Source organism: Mytilus californianus, unplaced genomic scaffold, assembly GCF_021869535.1.
Source record: "Mytilus californianus isolate M0D057914Y unplaced genomic scaffold, xbMytCali1.0.p SCAF_5, whole genome shotgun sequence".
NCBI classification, from domain to species: Eukaryota; Metazoa; Mollusca; class Bivalvia; order Mytilida; family Mytilidae; genus Mytilus; species Mytilus californianus.
Window position 1 is genome coordinate 92,876,981 of NW_026262701.1, and position 22,851 is coordinate 92,899,831.

At 32.0% G+C, this 22,851-nt stretch overlaps 1 protein-coding gene across 7 annotated transcripts in view; it reads right to left on the minus strand.

Moving 5' to 3' along the window:
* Positions 1-22,851, minus strand: part of LOC127700196 (uncharacterized) — a 185,372-nt gene that overhangs the window by 84,192 nt on the left and 78,329 nt on the right. Inside the window, exons 5-8 of one of the 7 annotated variants that reach the window (XM_052203602.1) lie at positions 13,054-13,143; positions 11,261-11,362; positions 8,958-8,991; positions 4,342-7,323 (exon numbers count right to left, since the gene is read on the minus strand). The exons of 1 other annotated variant lie outside the window; for it this stretch is intronic. In XM_052203602.1, coding sequence (XP_052059562.1) covers positions 7,221-7,323; positions 8,958-8,991; positions 11,261-11,362; positions 13,054-13,143 — 329 coding nt within the window. In that variant the 3' untranslated portion in view covers positions 4,342-7,220. Of the gene's footprint in view, positions 1-4,341; positions 7,324-8,957; positions 8,992-11,260; positions 11,363-13,053; positions 13,144-22,851 lie in introns of those variants that run through there. 5 more of the 7 variants (XM_052203600.1, XM_052203605.1, XM_052203598.1 and 2 more) reach the window with 5 other exon arrangements.

Sequence of the window (22,851 nt, forward strand, 5' to 3'; positions counted from 1 at the left end):
ACAATAAAAAACATAGAAAATGCCAACTAAATATATGCAAAACCATGGAACAAACACCTTTTAGATCGGACAAAGTTTGTGAATTATCCAGGAAATCCCTCTGTTTGTAACACTATATTTACTGTATGACATTAGCATAGACCATGTGGTGAATGAACTATCTGTGAATGCGAAGCTAAATGTGAATTCAAATGAAACACTGTTAGTTTTTCTTAAATTCTTTACGAGGAACTTATTGACTCTTATTGAAAAACTACTGTACCAAAAAAGCAGTAAATTCAAACACGATGAAGACAGCAACACAGATATGGAGATATAACAATCTTCCGGGACAAGATAATATATAAAGTGATCTAAAATGGCTAAAAATAAATTTAAAAAAGCATTGATTGATGATCATTGATTAATTTTTTAATCAAAATAGTCTTTTAAATAACTTGGTGTCCGTCTTTGTCGTGTCCCGGAAGATTGTGTTATCCCCATAACTGCGTTGATGTCTTCATCCTGTTTGTCTCCACTGCGTTTTTGTTCTTGGGTTTTCCAATAAGTTCCTCGTAAAAAAGTTCAGATATACTTATTTGACTTGATTTAACATTTATCTGTGATTCAGATATAGTTCCTTCACCACATGGTCTATGCTAATTGTCATATATTTGAACGTTTTACAAATAAAGGGGTTTCCTGGAGAATTTACAAACATATACCCACGTACATCGTCCGATCCAACAGGTGTTTCTATAGTGGTGTTGCATACGATAAAGTCGCATATCCTTTTTTCTTTTTTTATTGTTGATTAGATTCCACACTTCAACAGACAGAAGTAACAATGTCTAGTTGGAAACATTATAAGTGATGCTTGTTCACCAGTTTCTTTTTCATCAATCAACAATTTTTCAAAGTCAATTGTATCAATACTTTGTGTCTCTTTCTGATATGCATACAGTGGAAGTGTTTCTGCTTTGCATTTGGTGTTCTGTTGTCTAATAGAGAGTTGTTTTACGCTTTGCAGATATTTCTTCCTATAATCATCCAAGAGTGTTCTATCAGCTTGAGTGATTTTGATTTCTTTGATTTTTAGCAATTTCACAACTGCCCTAAAAGGCACCAAACCTTCAGGGCGTTCGTAGTAAGAATCTGGATTCGTAAAGTATAGATATGGCAAAGATATGTTTTTTTCATAAGTTCTGTACATACTGAAGAGAACGAAACAGCAAATTCAATTGTATCTGGAGTAACGACTCTGTCTCGCATCAAGGAAAAAAGTTTTCAACCATCTTTGTTGATATAACTTCATGCTTAATTTCAGGAACAATAACCGGATAGTCTTCAATTAAGGACTGTTAGTAACCAAGAAGCATTTTAATGTTATACTGAAACACTCTCCAGACACAGCCTTGTGGTACCTGAACAACTGTTGTAAGCTTATATGATGCCTTAACATTTTGTGATGCTTTTGAAACCGATGTCATTGTTATCAAATCAGACACATGTAGTCCACATTCCATTTCACTTTGACAATTCAGGCATTTTCACCATTCTTTTTTTTTCTTTTTTTTTTGTGGGTTTTTCCCACATCCCACATTATGGTCATATCCCACTTCCTTTTTTTCCCCTTCTTTTTCCCAGATCCCACTTTTTTACCCCCTATATCCCACATCCCAAAATTGTGTCATCCTCCTCTATGAAAAGTTTATTTACAACCATTGTGTCGATGCCACTGCTTGGTGGTATTTTTTTCTCCCACAGGGTATCACCAGTCAAGTAGTCAGCACTTCTGTGTTGACATGAATTATCATTGATATGGTCATAATAATTATAAATTAACTGTTTAAAAAACTTAGAATTTGAAATATTAAGGCTCTTCTACCTCAGGAGTAGAATACCTTATTAGCTGTATTTGGCAAAGTTTTAAGAATTTTGGGTCCTCAATGCTCTTCAACTTCGTACTTTATTAGGCCTTATAACTATTTTTGATTTGAGCGTCACTGATGAGTCTTTTGCAGACGAAACGCGAGTCTGGCGTACAAAATTTCAATCCTTGTATCTATGATGAGTTTATTTAAAAGAATCAGTTAGGAGAATTAAGTGAAATTTTTACATCCGAATGTACTACTGATACAGTTTGATATTATTTTAAATATAAACGGGACGAAAAAAGAACATGGTGCAGTTTTATTGGATATTTGTCATTATCGTCTAGTCAGCGGGTATCAAAAGGCGAAATGTGAAACAAAAACAATTTTATATTGAATTGAGATTATATAGACAGGACAGGTTTCTATTGTGTTTGAACAATGGTAGAAATAATGTGAACATGTAGCAAATTAAGTAAAAAATTGAATTGGCATCGTCGCGTAACAACCGCGATGTACTAGAGGGTTTTTGAAAACAATTAAATTTACCCGAGTCCCTCTTTTGCCCAAACGTATTAAGCTTGTTTTAGTATAATGCTTTTATATCAAAGCAATACATGTATGGACATTCCATACGTATTAGATAATAAGACACTTGTTAAAAAAAGAATTTAAATACGCCTTTAACGTTGTTTTATAAATCTAAATGATAAACGATTTCACTAAGAACATGAAAATATGTAAACCAGTTTTAAAATTTTTATGTGTAGGAGTAAAGGACATTTTTCCAGCTACCAGGAGTTCGGAAGAGGAACAGTTTCATCAGATGACTGGTAGATTTGATGTTTTGAACGCAATCAAAACAAATCTTCACGGGGAAGGCGGGAGAAAAGAATAGTCATTAAGACAATTTGATCTCCACATAGTGACGAAACTTAAACCAGACTCTGTTTTCATATAGATTTGAGAGCATGACATCTGTGACAAATTATCTGCATCACACAGAGTATCAGAGATTGTGCAACTCGCAAAAGATGCCAAGCGCTTAGGTGTTCCTTCTGTAGTGATAGGCTCCAACATCATCTAACTAAACTTATGATAGAACAAAATGAAGATTAATAAAGAATAAAGCAAAATCAAGATGAGTGGTGTCAAGTATTGGAGACATCAATGCACGTGGCAGAAGACCAAAAACTTTGATAAATACAGGGTTCATCTAAATGATAATTGACAACTTAAATTTTTCTGACCTATTCTTATGTGGACAAAACTGTCCTTGTAAAATATGAAAGAATGGTTACGAAACGTCGCAGTTACGAAACGACCTAGTTAGTTACGAATCGACTAGTTACGAAACGAACAGGTTACGAAACGACCTGCACCCAACAGGATCACTACAACATTTATAACGATAATTGTGTACCTTGGGAAATGTGTTGTCATTATTCACAGGTATAAATGCACTAAAAAGGATAAGCAATCAACAAAATGCATACATGGAAGGCTATTTGACAACAAGTTATGTCAGAATAATTATAAAACACACAATAAAAAATATGTAAACTATAATATACGCATGTCCCAGTAATGTTTTTTTTATTATACTATCCTTTTTATATGCAACAAAATCAGCCTTTTTTTTATTAAAAAATGTGTTTTGAAACGTGCCCCTAAAAATGATAAACAGTAAAGTTCTATAGATAGTAAAGATGGCATACACAAGCCAATCATTTTGTTGATTATGACTTTGATATGTCTATGGCGAAAAACAAAGAGATTACGTTTTTCTTATAATCCATTTACCAGAAATATCTTAAGTATATATACACAATTGCCCCGTAGTTAATATTTCTGAATGCTTTTGTCTTTTATATATAATTATGTTCTTTTCACCGTGGTAGGGTCTGCCTTTCTTCGACTTTTAATATTTCATTCCCTTCATGGTAAATAAACATGAAGAGATGTGTTATGATAGTCAAGTAGACCAATTATCGATAAAAGAAAAAAAAATGACTAAGATGTGAAAAAATTACAGGTCACTGTACGACCTTCAACACTGAGCAGTAAAACCTATAAACTAAAGTTCAACAATCCAAAAGAAAACCTAGGGCCAGATTTATGCTACAGTAAAATATTTTTTTATACAACATCACTAATCAAAGATTGACAGGCAACTGTGATAAAAATATAATTGGTTGCAAAACTTATACGCTTATTTTGTGAAATTCCTTTTGGGTGATTTATCCCTTTCTTTTGTGTAGTAATGGGATCGAAGGTCTTTTTCTTAGATTGCTATTGTTTAGTTAACGATTGCATCATACTCCAAAGGGAAAGACGGAAATGGTCATCACTTACACAAATTATTGTTACGGGGCAACAATAAATGTGATTTTCAGCGGTAATTGACCAGAAAAGAGTTAACTATAGAGACCTTAAATCGAATATTGAATCAACCTACTAAAACAGATCATAGGAATACACAAGAAAATGAAACCAACGTTTTATTACAGTGAAACATATACTATTGATACAGGAACGAAAACGCAACTTAGATATAAAAGAAACATAATATGAAATTTTAATTAAACAATATTTGTACAATATAATAATAATATTACATGTATATCTATATAACTTAACAATTTTCCTTTAAAGCATGTATGCATGTAGTTACAACAATGTGTTATAATATTGACATCCTACTAGAACACACCCGCGGGTCCGTAACTGAATTAAAGTTCCTATGCCTTGTTTTTAGCCTGAATTTTTAATATTCGTATTGTCATCTGATAAAGTCATGCTGATTGTAACTTGAACAGTTTTCTCTGCTTTCAAAATATTTCTGTTCTTTGAATCCGTCCTGACTTTCTTACTACAATAAACTTACTATAAACTAAAAATGTTTTTTTAAATAATTAACCAAAATTGATAGTGGTATTGGGGTTGAAAAATTGTTAAATAGAGTAACATAGTGTAACATAGATATACAACAACTACTGGAAGACTTCTAGGTTCTCCTGATTGGTATCGGTATCGGATTTGACCCGTAATTTAATTATTGGTAATATTAATTATGTGGAAAACAAAAGGTCCACGAATGATGTAATTCTTAAACAACATCATTGTCCTATATTTGTTATATATAAAGTTGTATTATTTTATTCGACGTTTTCACGTCATGCCAGCTAACAAATTGGACTTCGTTATTTTAGTAGTATAGATACATGGCTATCGGTACCGCAGATCGATAAATAACATTAAATTTGTTTTAGCTATCTTGCTAAGTAATATTTTTTTCTGTGTTTCCGATTACCATTGCAATTAAACAGCTTTTGCAATCGTGAACTTCATATTTTATCTGCATTTTCTGATTACCCTTGCAACTCAGTTGATTTTGCAATCGTGTAAAAGTGCAATATCAATAACATTTGACCGAAAAATAGAAAGTTAAGTAGGAATAAAATTTATGAACTTCAAGCTAAACTGTTTGTTCCACTGTGTTTTTAAAAACTAAGTAAGCACTTTTAATAAATGAAAAGAACTTTCTGAAGATAAAACATTACAAAGCAAAAATATTTTTTGAGACATTATTTTCTATAATTTTAATGGAGATAGACCATGGATTTTTGAATTTTGTAAAAATCCCAATTCTGTAATGTTGAGTTTGCTGAGAATTACTTATAGACTGGGTTCTATATACATGCAAACAATTAAGGAATAGAATTACTAAAAAAAAAATTTTGAAACTATTTTTAGAGCAATACTATCTGAAAAATAGTTGATATAATACACTATTAAATATTTTCTCTGAATTTCCGGTGTCAAACTAGACGAATAAGCTATATAATTTATTGGAAAGCTTGCTCGGTGATAAAACAGAGATAGTTCTGACAAAAACTCGTTGAATGTAGAAATCTCGTATTATAGTTTGTCTGCGTGTTTGATTCCCAATGCAATTCAATAGATTTGCAGTCCTGTACAGCAGATTTTTGCCAGCGTTGCCGATTGCCATTGCAATACAATATTTATCTTGATCAGCAGAATTTAATCTGTTTTACCTATTTCACTAGCCGTACCGGTACGATAGCCGGTAATTTGTATGATAATCACAATTAACATGTTTGTATTATCATCTTTAGATGATGTGGGCCGATACGAAAACAGTGGGATATGCAATGTGGAAGTGTCCATATATACATAATCTTGGTTGGAGAGACGCTTACATTATAGTTTGTAACTATGAACCAGGGTAATGTATTGCTTTTGTCTTTGATACAGATCTTTTTAAACAGAAGACAACATTTGAAAACATTGCTTTTTTTAATACGTAAAACAACTGATTCTAACTTTTTTAGATGTCTTCAGATATAAGAGCAACGAATAAATGAAAATAAACGCAAATAAAACCTGCATCCAGCAATAAAACCACCAAAAGCATATAGAAATGCCGTTTGAAATGTGATAAGGTGTTTATACTTTATTATAAGCCTACATATTATCAAATATTCACAGATTTAAGACAATATAACAATTTTCTGAATAAAATCTACATTATGCCGTTTTTGTAGACACTGTATAATTAAACCAGATTGACAAACTCACTAAAAAAGAGAGAAAAAAAAAAACTAGTGATGATTTTAGATGCACGGTTACTGTAGTGAAGATGTGGATTCTGAAGTGAAAATGTCTGTTGTTCATTTCTATATATCCACTAGGTTGTGATAAGGAATGTAACTCTATCTCTTGTCGACTGCTTTGATTTACATATCTAGGCAACTATGAAAAACTAAAAAATTCATAACTGCATGACAACATTTACAAGGATACTTTAACCAGCTACGAACGGAACATTGGAACAAACACGATATTGTACAGTGTCCAAAGAAAATGCGTAAATTAATTACGGCAACTATTTTCGACATGCAGTGTACATCTGGAGTTTTTTTTTTTTTTTGGTTAATCCTTGAAACCAGACATTTTTGAGTGGGACATAGTGACTGATATTAAGCAAACATTCGAGTCACCTTTTTTGTAAACGTTTTTGGGTTTTGTTTGTATTTTTTTTAACGTTTGTACAAGCGTTTTACACTCAACAATTGGTAGACCGAGAGCTTATGTTATGAATGTGATACGGTGTCAACTATATTTAAAATGTTGTTGTATTTGATTACGTCAAGCTTATTTGGCATATACATGCATTTTTTCTATCATAACGAGTAATATGGATAAGTTAACGCATGCTTTTGTGATATTGTTTCAAATGATGACAGCATAAACAAAGTAGTATAACTCCTTCCAAATAACGGCCTAACATACCAACTTCCGTTACACAAATTTTCATCTCTATTTCGACTTTAGGTAAAGACGTCAGTGAATTTCATTATAGTCACTGTTCCCGCTATCTTCAGCACTGTTCATTGTACTGTAAACGTGTATTTGTGTACTATCACTATTGACGTCAGCATAAACCCTAAAACATAAAACTAACAAATGTATATGTCAATTGCTTCCCGTACCGTGGCAATATTTCTTTACAATTAAGCCCATGAAGTGAATATCAGTAAGTCAATCATTTGCCTTTCCTTAAGACTAACACAAACCTATAGTTTTTATTAGACAACAGATATACTCGGTAATTGCATAGTTCATAACAAACATCTTATGTAGTCAAAACAAAAAGAAAACTATTTATCAATCGTTATATACCTTATATATCATAGCAATAAGGAGATGTAGTTGGACTGTCAATGAGAACACTGTCTACCAGATACCAAAGTCGCAAAAGTTGGATGTAAGTAACTATACGACACCGTACGCACGTAAACGATATCACTTTTTGGTATTTGTCGTCATTTGGCCTGGTTTTATCAATATGATTTTAACCTGTCTACTGCTTATATTTACTTTTTTGAGGATATATCCATCTCTTTGTTTCGTCACATTACTATTCAGTTGAAATCAAAATGTTGAAATAGTTTTTATCATTTCTTCTTACTTACATATACCGTCATTAGAACATATACAACAGGTGAAAAAGTTTATGTATCAAACATTGTCAAATGTGAAAGAGAAACTCATCAATGATACCTACAAGTCTTATAGTTTGATACGACAGACACGGGTTTCGTCTACATTAGACTCAAATCAAAACAGTAGGAAGATCAAAATCCGTTACTAAGTTGAAGAGCTTAGTGTCAAATCCGGCTAATGCTATATTCATAAAAATTTAAAAAAAAGGAGTATGCTTCCCAATAAGAAAGTTCTATCTACTGAAGTCAAGACGACAAGGATGCAACACCTTCAGGCCACCGTACGACCTACAGTTGTTTTGCCATGGTGGCTTCTATTCTTGGCCTCGTCGACATTTGATTGCTGTATTGTATCTTTTTTAATTTTTTTCAATTAAACGCAAAACTGAACCGCATTTTCAATAGGCAGAAAAACATGACATCCATAATGAAAAAATTATTCTGAATTCGATCCGTTAAGCTGTTGGTCGTAAATTTAATGTTAAACGTTTGCTGATTTCCATTAACAGCCCAGTAGTCAGTACTTATGTGTTGATATGAAATATCATTGGTATGTTCATTTTCTATAAATTTACTGTTTGTGAAATGTTGATTTATTCGAAAAACATGCACAAACTTTTCCGAATTTTCGGTTGTTAATGCTTTTAACTTTGTATTCGATTTGGCCTTCAAACAGTTTCTGATTCGAGTGCCATTGATTAGTCTTATGTAGACAAAACGCTTATTTGGCGTACCAACTTATAATTTTGGTTTCTTTATTGTTTTTTTTTTTAATTATGGGACTATTTACTTTTACTTATGATCAATTATTCGAAAAACATGGAATTATTGTCGACGAAGAAATGTATGCCTTTTCTTTTTATGAAAGTATCCAGTCGGATCTACATGTTTTATAGCATAATCGACCATATCTAGTTTGTAGTTTTCACCAAATCGTATAATCTACACATTTCTTGTTTTAGCAAAATTTATAAAGAAGAGATTTGTTTAATTTTTAAAAGATTTAAATTTTATTGATGCAATGGCGTGCATATTTTGTATGTTCAGTTGATAGCTTATGTAATTCTAAACTTACGTTTCTTTTTTTCCGATCTTGAATTGTACAATCCCTGCATAATAAGAAAGTAGTCATTGCATATGACAAAAATATACAAAATACAATTGCTATTATTGTTTTATTACAGTGTATTGCATTTTTTTCCCACTAATCCTCCTTTTTCGTCTATACTATCTTCCCCATGGTCTTATATATTGTTCTTTCAAAAATGACAAAACAAAAACAGGAAAAACAAGAAAGAAACAAACTGTACATTCTCAAACAGTGAAATTCTTCAGACATCACAGGCGTTGATACGGGCATTTGTTTTTTTTTCTATATCAAGTACATGTATGCACAGTATTTTCTACGAGATCAATGCATTGATATTATATATTAAGATATATGTCATCTTTATAGATGTTATGAAAATGCCGTGTCATGAAATCGTGAATCTTTTAAAGTTTTACGGCATTATACTTGTTTATGCACTGTTTATCAACCGAAAACATATTTAGACTTCAAGCTACTAAACATTAAAGAAAGAAAAAAAGTTTTCAAATAAAATTCACTCCGATTTTCTTGATTAAGTGCGATTAAGAACTTGACATTATTAATTGTGTAGACATCTGTCTATTATTGAAGAAAGTATGTTAGCTTCCAGTTGTCTTTTAGAGTCATTGGATTGCTGTCGTATTGACGCAATAACCCTCTCCATTTCAGATCACATTATTTATCGTTTTTTACATGGATATTGTAAAATAACAACTGCCCGAAATACTATTCAGCTTTTATGATTGTTTGCTGCGATAACTCACAGAAGAAATCTTATATCGAAACAAAACACGTGCGAGCGACATTGAGGGGGTCGGTCTGTGTAACACAAAAATTATCCTCTCTTTTGATTTTTCTTATATTTACACCATGGAATAGCTAGGGTTCAATACATAATCTGTTAAAGTCGTGATTAAGTTCATCGGGGCATTTTATGTTAAAGGATATGACCTGTTTATCGAGGACCCTTAACACCAGTAGAAAACACTAGTAGGCGTATATTGTTGTGGCTTTTTTATTTGCATCTTCAAGATATACATAGCCATTTAATGCTTTAATGCGCAGTAGAAACATATTTTAAAGTAAATCCGAAAACTCATGGTAAGAAGAGTCTGAAAGTAAATTAATACTTGAAAAATTAATGAACATGTCGAAATATTAATGTCAGGATATCTGAGATGACACAACAAATACAAATTTTTCTTACACTGCCAGAAAAAAATTCGTTTAATTCCTGCAAAAAACTGCCGAAACAATCATTATTTAAAATGACAAACTTTGAGTGAATTTGGCAATTTGATACTAACAAAGTCCTTTAAAAAATTGGACTCACAGACATGAAAAAAAAGACAGTTTTCATCAAAATTCACATTTTGTTTTACATAACCTTTTACAGTCTCTCTTTGCAGTATTTTTGTGGGGGTAAACGAAAATCCAAATAATAAATGCAGCCCATTTTATACAAATGATAAGTGATATTTCATAAAGGAGATTACTTTTGGAATGAATTGACGTACCGACACGAAACAAACATAAGGTTAATTCCCATCCCCAAGACTAGTCCCCATCAACAGTTTTTGCTAATTTTGTTTTCCAAATTTTTTTAACAATATGCAGCAAAGATTTACTTTTATTTTTTTTTTAATTCAGTTTCACAAGCTTCTCATGCAATTATCTTAATAAATAATGGTAAAAACATCATGTTTTTGCATGCAAATTTTATATATATATATGCACAGTTTAACAAATACTTTCTATACAATGTACGATTGTTGTTTAGAAATAACTTTTAATCAGTTTCGTCACCGTATTGTTTTATTATTGATTTTATCGACTTTTCCATAAGAAGAGTTCCTTTTCTACTGTTCTCGCGTAACCAGTTTTACCACTGAGTCGGAATTCAAATGAACGCAGTTAAGTCGCCTTAAGTCGTATGCGACAGACTTCAAACAGAATCTTCAAAAGAAGAATAAAAGAAGTAAGCGTCATCATTCAACTTCATGTTTGCTATACCGTCATATCAATAACGGGGGTCGATTGAGAACTAACGACGAAAGAGATGAATTAAATTTTCCTATCGTTAAATGTCAATTTCTGTGTAGCAACATAATGCACTTCAGTTCACCTTCAGTTGTTTCGTATGCTCAATCTTAAGTTTTCTATGTAGTGTTCTATGAATTGTTGCCAGCATGACTTTTTTCGTCTGGCTATGTTTTTTCTGTATTTTTTAAACTGATAGTCCCTAAGTATCTTCTCCCTATATTTTTCCTTAATATATTATATCATACCTTTTTTGTGTAATATGTATACACCAACTATTTCTCCAAGTTGCAAAACAGTAAGTACTGCTACCACAGCAATTAATATTGAATTAACCACTGTTGAACTTTCTAAAAATAAATATTTCATTTCATTATGAGATTTATTAGTGATATAATATAAAAATACTTAAACTCAAGACAGTCAAGATGAATTGAGTTGATATAAACGAAAGTGGGCGGAGGGCAAAATCTGAATTCACTTGCACCTCATCTAGCTTTAAATGTTAGTGTAAGAGACTTGCCTTTGTCGTTCGTTGATTTTTCATACTTCATTATCTCCCTTGACATTATTACCCAATTCAAATTAAAATCTACCACGAATAATACGAATAAAAATTTACTTTGATCTGTCTACTAATATTTTAGACACAGGCACCTATTTAAAATTTGAATGGTAATAATATATGAAAGATAAATTACAGATTCATTTTATGACGGATTTTCACAATTGCTGTCACTTGCATATAACTGTTGATTAACAAAGAAAATCCTTGTTTCCTATTCTACATTTTATTATGCATCCACAGGAATTACAGGCGGTGTTTCTGTTTTGTGTTGACATATCAAAGTACATTGCATTCCATTTGTAATTGTTAAATAGCAAAATAGAGTTACATTTCTTTAATTCCATTGATTGTCATCCGTCTGCATTTTGACCGATTGTGTTGTTATGATTATGGTTGCGACACTTGCTATCATAATATAAAGACTTTTGAATCTTGTGGCAGATAGTGCATTGATAGCAGAAGATGCCTATTCTGAAGACGCACTTCGTCTCACTTTGCTTGCAGTTCAAACCATTCATATATGACTATTTATTCCACGTCTTATGATATCTGTCGCAGGTGAAATGGGACTTTTAATGTAGATGAAAAAAACAGGGTGAAGTAACATAGTCAGCAAACCACCAAGACTAAATTGTACTTAAAGTACTACTGGTACAAAATCATGGGCCATGTTCTGCATGAAAAAAATAAGTTCTTTTTCTGTAAATACAAAATTGTAAGCCATATTTACAATTTGTTACGATAAATACAAACAATATGCATAAACGAAATATTTACCTGCAACGCAGCTTTAATCTGACATTTACTGATTCTATCTGTTCAAAATACAACTAAATGCGGCGTTGAAGCCAAACTGAATATTATATTTAAAAAGATCTTTTCTTTAAGTGAAACATTAGAAGAAGATAAAGTAATAAGTATTTTGACAAGTACCTGTGCGGCAACTCTCATCGTCCGTCGCTCTTGGTATATATTGATCGATGACTGGTATCTATGATAAGTTTTAAAGTTCTGATCTTTAAAAATACATATAGAGCCGCATCTAAAATATTCAGTAGCAAAACATAGCGTACACGCTATAGTCTGTTTCTAAATACGCAGCGCAAAATTGTTTGCCGTCCATCGTCACGTGAAATATGAATACGAAATATGAAAATGATATGAATGTGAAATATATAACACTGAAAATATAGATTAAATGAGATTTTGAATAAATGTAGCAAATTATAATGAATATATACACCCAGGAACAAATCTAAACATACATCCACCTACAAGCATATGCATTATAAACTTAATACCAAAAGTTAACATTAGTAGGCGTCAAAAGTTGCTATAAGATGGAATCCTCCTCCATGACGAAATCATAAAGAGAGCTTACATAGGCTTTGCCTGTTGCCCAATCCAAATCCAATTTATTTGAATAAAAAACTGTTTAAACTAATTAAACTGAAGAAATCATCAAAGATTTACCTTGTTTGATCTTTACGCTGGGTGTTTTATGGTTGGTAGAAGTTGTCTCCGTCTTTATTAATGTCATGGAATTAGTTGTAGTGGTAAAGTCTGTTAAAGAAATTATATTCATGTTTAAAATCACACTGGCAGCTTAATGAGACATACTTTATGTCATCATCAGTATTTTTCATTAAAAATAAAAACACTATATGATAAATAAGTAGTATCCTCATGTGTACAGTAACAGCGACATGGATATTAAATGACATTTGAGAAGAGTCCGAAGCGCTTTGCTGGATTAATTTTCACCCGGAAGCATTAAACATAATCATTTTAAAGCCTCGAATCTATAAATAGTTGTCATTGATTTGTTGGGTTTTCATTATCCCCTTCATTTAAAATTTTTGCATTATACGTCATCTGGGTTTCAAATATTCTATACTTTAATGGAAAAGAAAGGAATACACAAAATCAGTATATTTACAGCAAAAACACAAAAGCAAAGGAACAGCGCTTTTATTGTTGTTCTACATCTCAAAGTCACAGTAAGGACTTAAACACGGGACAACAACTCTCACTTCACTCAAAGTTTAAGACGATCCCTTGCAACGGTTTATCATTCATGTGCAAAATAAAGCATAATTGAGTGCAAAATAAATATTCGCGTCTCCAAATTAGAAACGTCTTATTATACCTTTGGTAATCAATTAAATAAGTTTATACTCTCTATTTTAAATAAAATATTGTAAGTAACCTAAAATAAATTCCTTTGGTAAAGAATAACGAAAAGAACTTTAAAAGTTAATCCAAGAGAATGTTTGCTTGAGTTATGCAAAATACCTTTCCGATCACCTAAATTAATAACGGTTATTTTTAAAAGTTTAGTAAATGTAATTCTTATACTTTATTACAAATAAGAGGTGAAAACCAAGCAAAACTCTGATCTACTGCATTATCGATATTCTCGATAAACGAAATGATAGACACATTTGGGCCTTAGGCTGCTATCTGCTGTTTGTTCGGGTTGTTGTCTCTTTGATACATTTCTCATATCAATTCTCATTTAAAGAATTATCAGGAGGGAATTAAAGATTCAAAATTGAACGAACTTCCCCTTCGGTCATTTTAGGTATCAATGCAAATGAGGAACAGCAAAATTCTACGTTAGACCATAGGCTACAACATTGTCCTGTGTAACCACAGGGAAGTTTTTTTTAAATGGGATTTTTCTTGTTAACCAGAGCAGACGGTTCACATGGTTAATTCCTGGTACCAGTTTTGAATTATTGTATCCTCCAAATACCGGGAAAGCATTATTCGGGTTGCTCCTCGTACACTTTAATTTCCATAGAGGAACCTTTGTTACTTCTGTTACCAGAGAACACCTTCTTGCCAATTTAACAAATGCTGGCGGTTTGTATCGACTTGTCAGACCGCGTTTACAATTTTTCCCCTGCGTCCGATTTCATTCCATACAATATTTGTTGAATTATTCAAAAAATCAATATAACTTCCGTTATTGCTAGTAGTTGGTATCTGTTTCATTAACCACAACATTATTGATCTCTCTCACTCTCTCTCTCTCTCTCTCTCTCTCTCTCTCTCTCTCTCTCTCTCTGTCTATCCCTGTGTGGATGTGGGTGTGGTTGTGTGTGTGTGGAGGTTGGGGTGTATGGGTGTAAATACTCACCTATTTGTATGTGTATCGCATTGTTTATGTTGAATGTCATTAAAACTGTTCTGTGCTGCACATATGTAGTTATCTGTTTCATTAACCACAACATTATTGATGACATATGTCGAACCAGTCCCTAGTGACACACTGGCGTTGGATTCTTTGTACCAAGTATAACCTGTCTGTGTTACAGCAGGATTCCCCTCTGATGTACATGTAAGAGTTATGGGTCCTGCTCCTTCAGCAAATGAAGGATTGGTTGGAGACTTTGTTACTTGTACATTCTTAACACGATCTGTGGTAAAAATGTAGACAGACAAACATTGTACAAGTTAGACTAATAGGTCCTTCGGTAAATGTTGGTTTTGCAGGACACTAAATAAGTTGTACATTTCTTTCAAATTATTTATCAATTTGCAATCCTCTACTCAACCATTTTTTCCAAATTATTCTTTCCTTCATGCTACTTTAGCGATTTTTGTTTAAAGTTTATCAATTAAATACAAGCAAATGTCCAATTTTTGTGAACTTGAAGTAGGGCTTGTTGACTCACCAATGCGTCAACATCTGCATTATTGTAAAATCGATGTGTACAAAATGTTATTCTACATAAGTACCCTCACTATCATGATTATTAGCTCTGCTATTATTTAAATTTTTTTTTTAAATTAGCATTGGGAGATGTGATATAATTTTACTCCTGCATCGACACATTTGGATCTAACAACTTACAATATACATTAATGCCATCGGTCTGTCTGTATAAACTCCCCTGTGGTACATCTTGATAAATAACCTGACATCTAACTACAGCATTATTATCTAGTTGTTCCATCTTTAGTGTCAGCTGACTGGTACCATTAAATGTACAGGTTCTTGGCATCTGAACTGCTGTAGTGGTTTCTGTTTCATATGTTGTTTCCCGTATAATAATACCATTGGATTTACGTCTGTATCTCACCCATCTGAATTTTCCTTGTGGTTTGCCAACATTACCAGTACATGTAAAGACAACATTGTTTCCTTCTTCTATCCCAGCTGATGGTACATATGATGGAACACTGTCTGGTTGTTCAGGATAACCTGTTATGAATATTTAGAAAAAAATTTAAAAACTTAAGGGAGCACTAAGCTATAGATAATGCATTATTTGACTTATCTAGCCGTCCAAAAATATCAATTTCTGCAAAGATTTGCAGGACTTACATCCTATTTTACCAACCTTTCTGATGCGTTCAGGTTTTAAAACGTCCTACGACCAATTTATAATGATGAATAAAACCCACTTATTAATCTAGATATAAACTTTAGAAATCATTGTTAAGATACTGTAACTGCATGAAGCAAGACACACATGAATTGTTACGGTGTATGAAAAATACAAGTCACTTTGTAAGTAATTTGTTATATCAACTTAGTTTATGAAAAGGGGATGATGGTTTTTTTTTTACATTGTAGTCGCTGAAAAGCAGATTATTTTTCAACAATTTTATGAACGGGGAATGATATGCTTTTTTGACATTTTTATCGCGGAAAAGCAGAATAATTTTTCAACTAATTTAACTAACTATTCGAAATAATTGTTTTCTCTCTTTTGTCTGGGAATTCACTTTTTTAAAACTGATAATCAGGAATAAATATTATACTCCCCAACCCCATTATAAAGAAAGTGGCTGTTACTCCACAGACAATAACAATAGTTGGTCATGTAATAATTTAATAGAGTAAACGGTACATAAAGATGTAAAGAGTTAAGAACTGACACGAAGAGAGCACGAAATCGTGATACATGTACATGTAACACGAAAAACAAATATCCATAGGTAAAAGTATGATTTCAACTACAGTGTAAACAATAAGATTTTCAAAATCCTACACACATGTGTTCAATCTGGTTAGTTTTAAAAGTGTTATAAAAAGTTTTGCAGTATTATATTCATCTCACATGATGTCCCGTTATTGTAGCGATAAATTTAAAAAAAAATTCACTTCATTTGTTTCGAAAGTTTAAATTTTATTTAAACTGAGGACAATATTGTTTCTGTCTTAAACCTATCGAATTGAAAAAAGAAAAAGTAAAACTCTTTTTGCAAACAACACATCATAACTTTCAAAAGAAATCAAAAGGTTAAAGGGGTATAGCTGTCAAATTCATGTTCACCGATTTGACTCAAATTCTCAAATTCTCTTATTTGATTTATAATAATTAAAAATGATATCCAAATTACAATAAGTCTGAAATAAACAATTATCAATGCATAGACTCTATAATATATATCAACATTTCGTTTGTATTTTAGTCTAGACGACATCTTATTAACCATCGAGATGACATGCGAAGACTGTCGACGGTCACATAAACCGATATAAACCGATATAAACATAAATATAAAAAGATCGCGACCATGTGCAATTGGATTTTTTCTAGGTCTGTTTGATTTCATGTTATAGGTTAAAAAAATAAGTTAATCATCGTTTTTACCTGTATAAGAAAGATATTTTGTGGACCGAATCGATCAACGAAATGGTTCACCTTTGTTTCACTTTCAATGTTGACATCCTTTTCCTTTTAAAGGATGAACACGCCTAATACATGCTTAACCAATTTCTAGCTAAGTGGTTAAATGGAAGGTCACACGAATACGGATTCAATGAGGTCGAATTATTCACTTGCAAGTGAATGAGTCATCAGCGATGTTCCTTAGCTTATTTTGACAAATTGAACTAAACTGCCTTCCTAAATTTTATTTTACTATTTCCCTTCCTAAATTGTTGAACAAAAAGAAAATCATATTTTTGTTTTGTATCTCGTAGCTAATGCCCCTTTAGGTAAATTATAGTTTGCATTTTATCAGGGAAATTAATGACCTTATACAGGTCAATATCAAATGCCTTGAAGCTAACTTCATTGGAACTTTGTATTGTCCGGGTTGATTTTTCAAAAGAAAGACTTATCGTTCTAAAAGAAAATAATTCCATATAGGTATATAAATTATGTTTATGTAATCTAGTGACTAAATTTTTTGCATTCAAAATACTGTATATGATAAATTAATGAACTTAGTATCAAGTTCTTATAATTTAACCCTTAAATTTACTTTATGTCATTAATATACAGTGACCACATCCCATAAGAGCATGAAGAGGTGCACAATGGTTATTTTTTGCTCTTTTATTTTCGTGTTTGAAAAAAAAACGTAAGAAATGTAAAATGTATGAAGTAAAGACTATAAATAGAATTAAGGATACTTGTTTTTGAGTTGTTTCTGCTACCATTGCGATTATTTTTTCCCTTTCTCTCTCTCTTTTTCTGACATAATGAATGACAAGTTAATATATACTAAAAACGCCATATTTATAAAATCATATTTCGGTAAACACTCTGTAGGTATAAAATTAACCAATTACGACATTTGAATTTCTAGTTCAGAAAGTTTATTTCGTTTGTTGTGTCCTTATGTGCTGTCGTAAATTCATGAGAGGTGTTCGTTGCTATTCTTCGGTTTATATACTTTTATATACTATTATATTATTTATTTATGTATTCTCTGTTTTTTGTACTGCATTCCTGTCACGTAGTGTTTTCATTTTGCCATATGAGTGAGAGGCCTGGATAGCCATTTTTTCTTAAAATGTGCTGTACCAAGTCAGGATATGGCAGTTGTTATCCATAGTCAGTTTGTTGGCGTTTGCTTTTGTTGTAGTTCGGTGTTTCTGTTGTTCCGTTGCTTTCCTCTTATAGTTGATGTATTTCCCTCGGTCATAGTTTGTTACCCGAATTAGTTTTTACTTTATTGAATTATGACTATTGAACAGCGGTATATAACTGTAGCAGCACACGTATTAAATTCCTTCGAAATAAAGGCACAAATATATGACATCTATTGTCTATTTAGGAATTATATAGCTTTCATATGCGGAGGAAAATGTAATTGTAGTTCACGTCTCTTCTATTCAGTTTTGCCCTTTTTCTAGCCCTTTGCTTTGCAATTTTGAATAACTATATATTCCTGAACATTCCGTCTCATGAAAAGATATTGTTATCTTGACCTATTTTTCTCTAATAGTACACATAAAATTGAATTATGATCAAGTTAAAGAGAGATATTTTATATGTAGTGACATACTTAGATGCATTTTACTAGAAACTGTAAAGCATTTTCAGCTTTTTGAAATAATGAGTTAAACAACTAGTATCATGTACAAATACAATTATCCTAATTGAAAACGAATAGCTATAAACAAAGGATTATTAAAAGTTAACGTGTAAATAAACGCAGTGCATGATCTAACCTTATAAACCGCATTTGGACTGCAAATAGCTATAACATGTACATGGTGTATATGTTCTTTTAGATTATACATTTTTGTAATTGCGGTACTACTAATGTGTAGGCATACGTATATTTATATACGCCTGACAAAGTGTATACAACAACACAAATATCTAAAAAAGGAAACAAGTATCTATAAATATTTCAGATAAAGATACCATTCATCAGAATGATTATGATGATGTAAAATGAATAATATTTATTAATTCTGATTTAACTAAAATAATCTTAATAGTTATACGATTAAAAACCGAATAACGCTTGCATAATTCCACAAATTATGAAGTAATAATTCCATATAAGGGTTATGGTTTTACATAATAAACGAAAATGCACTAAAGACAACCGTATGAGTGTAAAAAGGACACTTACACTTGCACACACACAAATTGTATAGTCTTGTCACTGCATTAATAATTCTGTTAGTTTAAACCATATATGTGTATATCAGAATTAAAATGATTTAATCAACGGCAATAATTGTGTAAATTGGTTGAATTTTAGAGATGATACATTTTAACTATTTACCTTTAACATTTATATTAGCAACAGTAGATATTGCAGAAGTACTTCCTCCAGAACCTGCATATACCACTTGACACATGTACTCATTCTCATCTTCACATGCTATCTGAGAAAACTGTATTAAAGCAGAATCTGTAGATGAAGTTGTTGGGTTGGTAAGTGTCACTCTGTCTGATAAATAATTGCCATCAGTTGTTAAGGTTGCATTTAATGGAACAAATGGAGTGTAAAATATAGCTAAAGTTCTAAACTGTCCATTTATTTTAGCCTGAATATTTACACCTGTAACAAATTCTCCTGTCACTATATTATAAGAACATCTCATTTGTAAACTAGTCTGTCCAAGTAAGGCATCTGAAGGTGTTGCCTGTATCCGAACATTAATAGTTTCTGTACCTACAATAAAGTATAAGAATAAGAAGATGTGGTATGATTGCCAATGACACAAATATCCATCAGAGACCCAATGACACAAACGGTTTGCAACTTCATGTCACCATACGATGGTCAACGATGAGCAAAACTCATACCGCATAGCAAGCTTTAAAAGGCCCCGAAATGACAAATGTAAAACATTTCAAACGAGAAAATTAATGGCCTGACTTATCTACAAAACAATAAACGAAAAACAAATTTGATGTATAGCAACACAAGACAACCACTGATTACAGGCTCCTGGCTTGGGACAAGCACATACAGAATATGGCGGGGTCAAACATGTTTGATTCAACCAACCATACACAACATATAAAATATAAATGTGATTGGTATGAATAGTACGTGTTCATCATAAAATTAATATATCGTCCAAATTACATCATGTATCCGATCAGTTTTACAACGGAGAAGGTACAACTGTGTGTCCAATTGGTCCATAAATCAAATATATCTCAAAATGTTTCGTTTCTTTCAACTCTAAATATGACTTACACTCGAAAATAAGCTTCACAAAGAATTCAAATAGGCAACTCAAGACATAACTCAACTTGAACTTTAAGTCGTCGTGAAGTCTAACTTTAGGGGCTTTATTATATACATGTATAAGGATTAATCAATACATGTATACTAAAATTATTTTCAAATGACTCACCTATAAGTGAAAAGAGCACAATCACAACATGTATATTTTTGACACTCATCGCATTATCAAGGAAGAAAAATATCCAACTGCAATATTTACCTTTATAGATAAAAATAGTGGCAAATAACAAAGTCCAACGTAATTGATCAATTATTTGAATTTAATTCTCGAACGCTTTCAGATCATCAAGAAATGCGTGAGCGTCTAACTAATTAATATTCTTGATCTATAATTACCTATTATACTATTCAAATTTCTTCATAGAAGTGCTAACGGAAATCCTCGATGCTTGTTATATTATTACGTTAATTACTTCGAAAGAAAATATTATGATCAACTGAAAAATGAAAACAAAATAATCTTAAAGAAATGGAAGTGTCGTAAACGACAGCCAAACTTTTCGCACCATTATTAAATTTGTTAATTCTTTAATCAAATCTTGAATGAAGGTCAAGATCACTAGCCTCATGTTTGGTGTGGGCCTTCGACAATAAACATAATACATACACTTCAAAAAACAATCCTCTATAATCTGTAGTTGATTAGATATTAGCATTAACGAAATATTTAACCGAACAACCAATGTTTGACAATAGGAAGAACTAATGTAAGAAGGTTCTCACGACCTTTTCAAGTGATAATTCCTTGCCAAACCAGTACAATGACGGATCGACCTGACAGGTATCTTTCAATCAGTTTAATTGAAGTCTGGAGCTGGCATGTCAGTTAACTGCTAGTAGTCTGTTGTTATTTATGTATTATTGTCATTTTGTTTATTTTCTTTGGTTACATCTTCTGACATCAGACTCGGACTTCTCTTGAACTGCATTTTAGTGTGCGTATTGTTATGCGTTTACTTTTCTACATTGGCTAGAGGTATAGGGGGAGGGTTGAGATCTCATAAACATGTTTAACCCCCGCCGTATTTTTGCGCCTGTCCCAAGTCAGGAGCCTCTAGCCTTTGTTAGTCTTGTATTATTTTTAATTTTAGTTTCTTGTGTACAATTTGGAGTTTAGTATGGCGTTCATTATCACTGAACTAGTATATATATTTGTTTAGGGGCCAGCTGAAGGACGCCTCCGGATGCGGGAATTTCTCGCTACATTGAAGACCTGTTGGTGACCTTCTGCTGTTGTCTGTTCTATGGTCGGGTTGTTGTCTCTTTGACACATTCCCAATTTCCATTCTCAATTTTATTTGATTACGTAATTAGTTTTTTTATTTATCTTTGTATTTCATTCATAGATTTATTCTTATATAGGAAAATTTTTTGAATAGGAATGATTGAATTGTGTTTGAGGAAACTTAATATCTAATGACTGTAAAATTTATAAAAATGTATATCCTAGTGATAATGTTTTTTCTAGAATGACCAGACAAAAAAAGAAACACCAACAAGGAATTGCTTAATACCAAGTCATTAAATCAAACATGTATTCTCGATATTAGTATATAGCAAAGTGCTCTCGACCTATGAAATAGTAGAATTTGGTGTTGCTGGATAAGACAAATATCCCCCAACTTTCAAATGAAGATGATGTAAGCAATTATAGGCAGCAGTACATCCCTCAACAATGAGAAAAACCTATACCGTATAATCGGTTATAAAAGGCTGTGACATATAGAAATATAAAACATTTCAATTGGGAAAACTGACGGCCTTAGTAATAACAAAATCATTTACGAAAAACAAATATGACAGACATGAACCAACGACAACCACTGAACTACAAGCTCCTGACTTAGGATTTGCATGTGGATTAATTGGCTAGCAAAACCTCCCACATATATGGCAATGTTTAAAATACCGCTAAAATGACAACACTGCGTGCCAAGAATACAGTACAAACAAAGGTCATCACAGAGAAATACATAAATAAAAAATATAATAGTAAGTTACAAAATGTAAACCGCAAAATAACAACGGACACCTCCCATGAATTTACGACAGCACACCAGGACACCACAAACAAAATATGAACTGCGCATCGCATGAATGGGTCAACGTCACAAAAAGCGACGTATTTTTTTGACGTTTGAATTATTACAGGTTCATTTCTAAAAATAAAATAGATTTGTTTTATTTATAGACACGTACAAGAACATTAATTGGGATTTAGTTTGTAATGTGTTACTCTATGTTCTTTTTAACCATAACAAGACTATTTAAATTGAATTGTGTTTGTTATTGTGATAATAT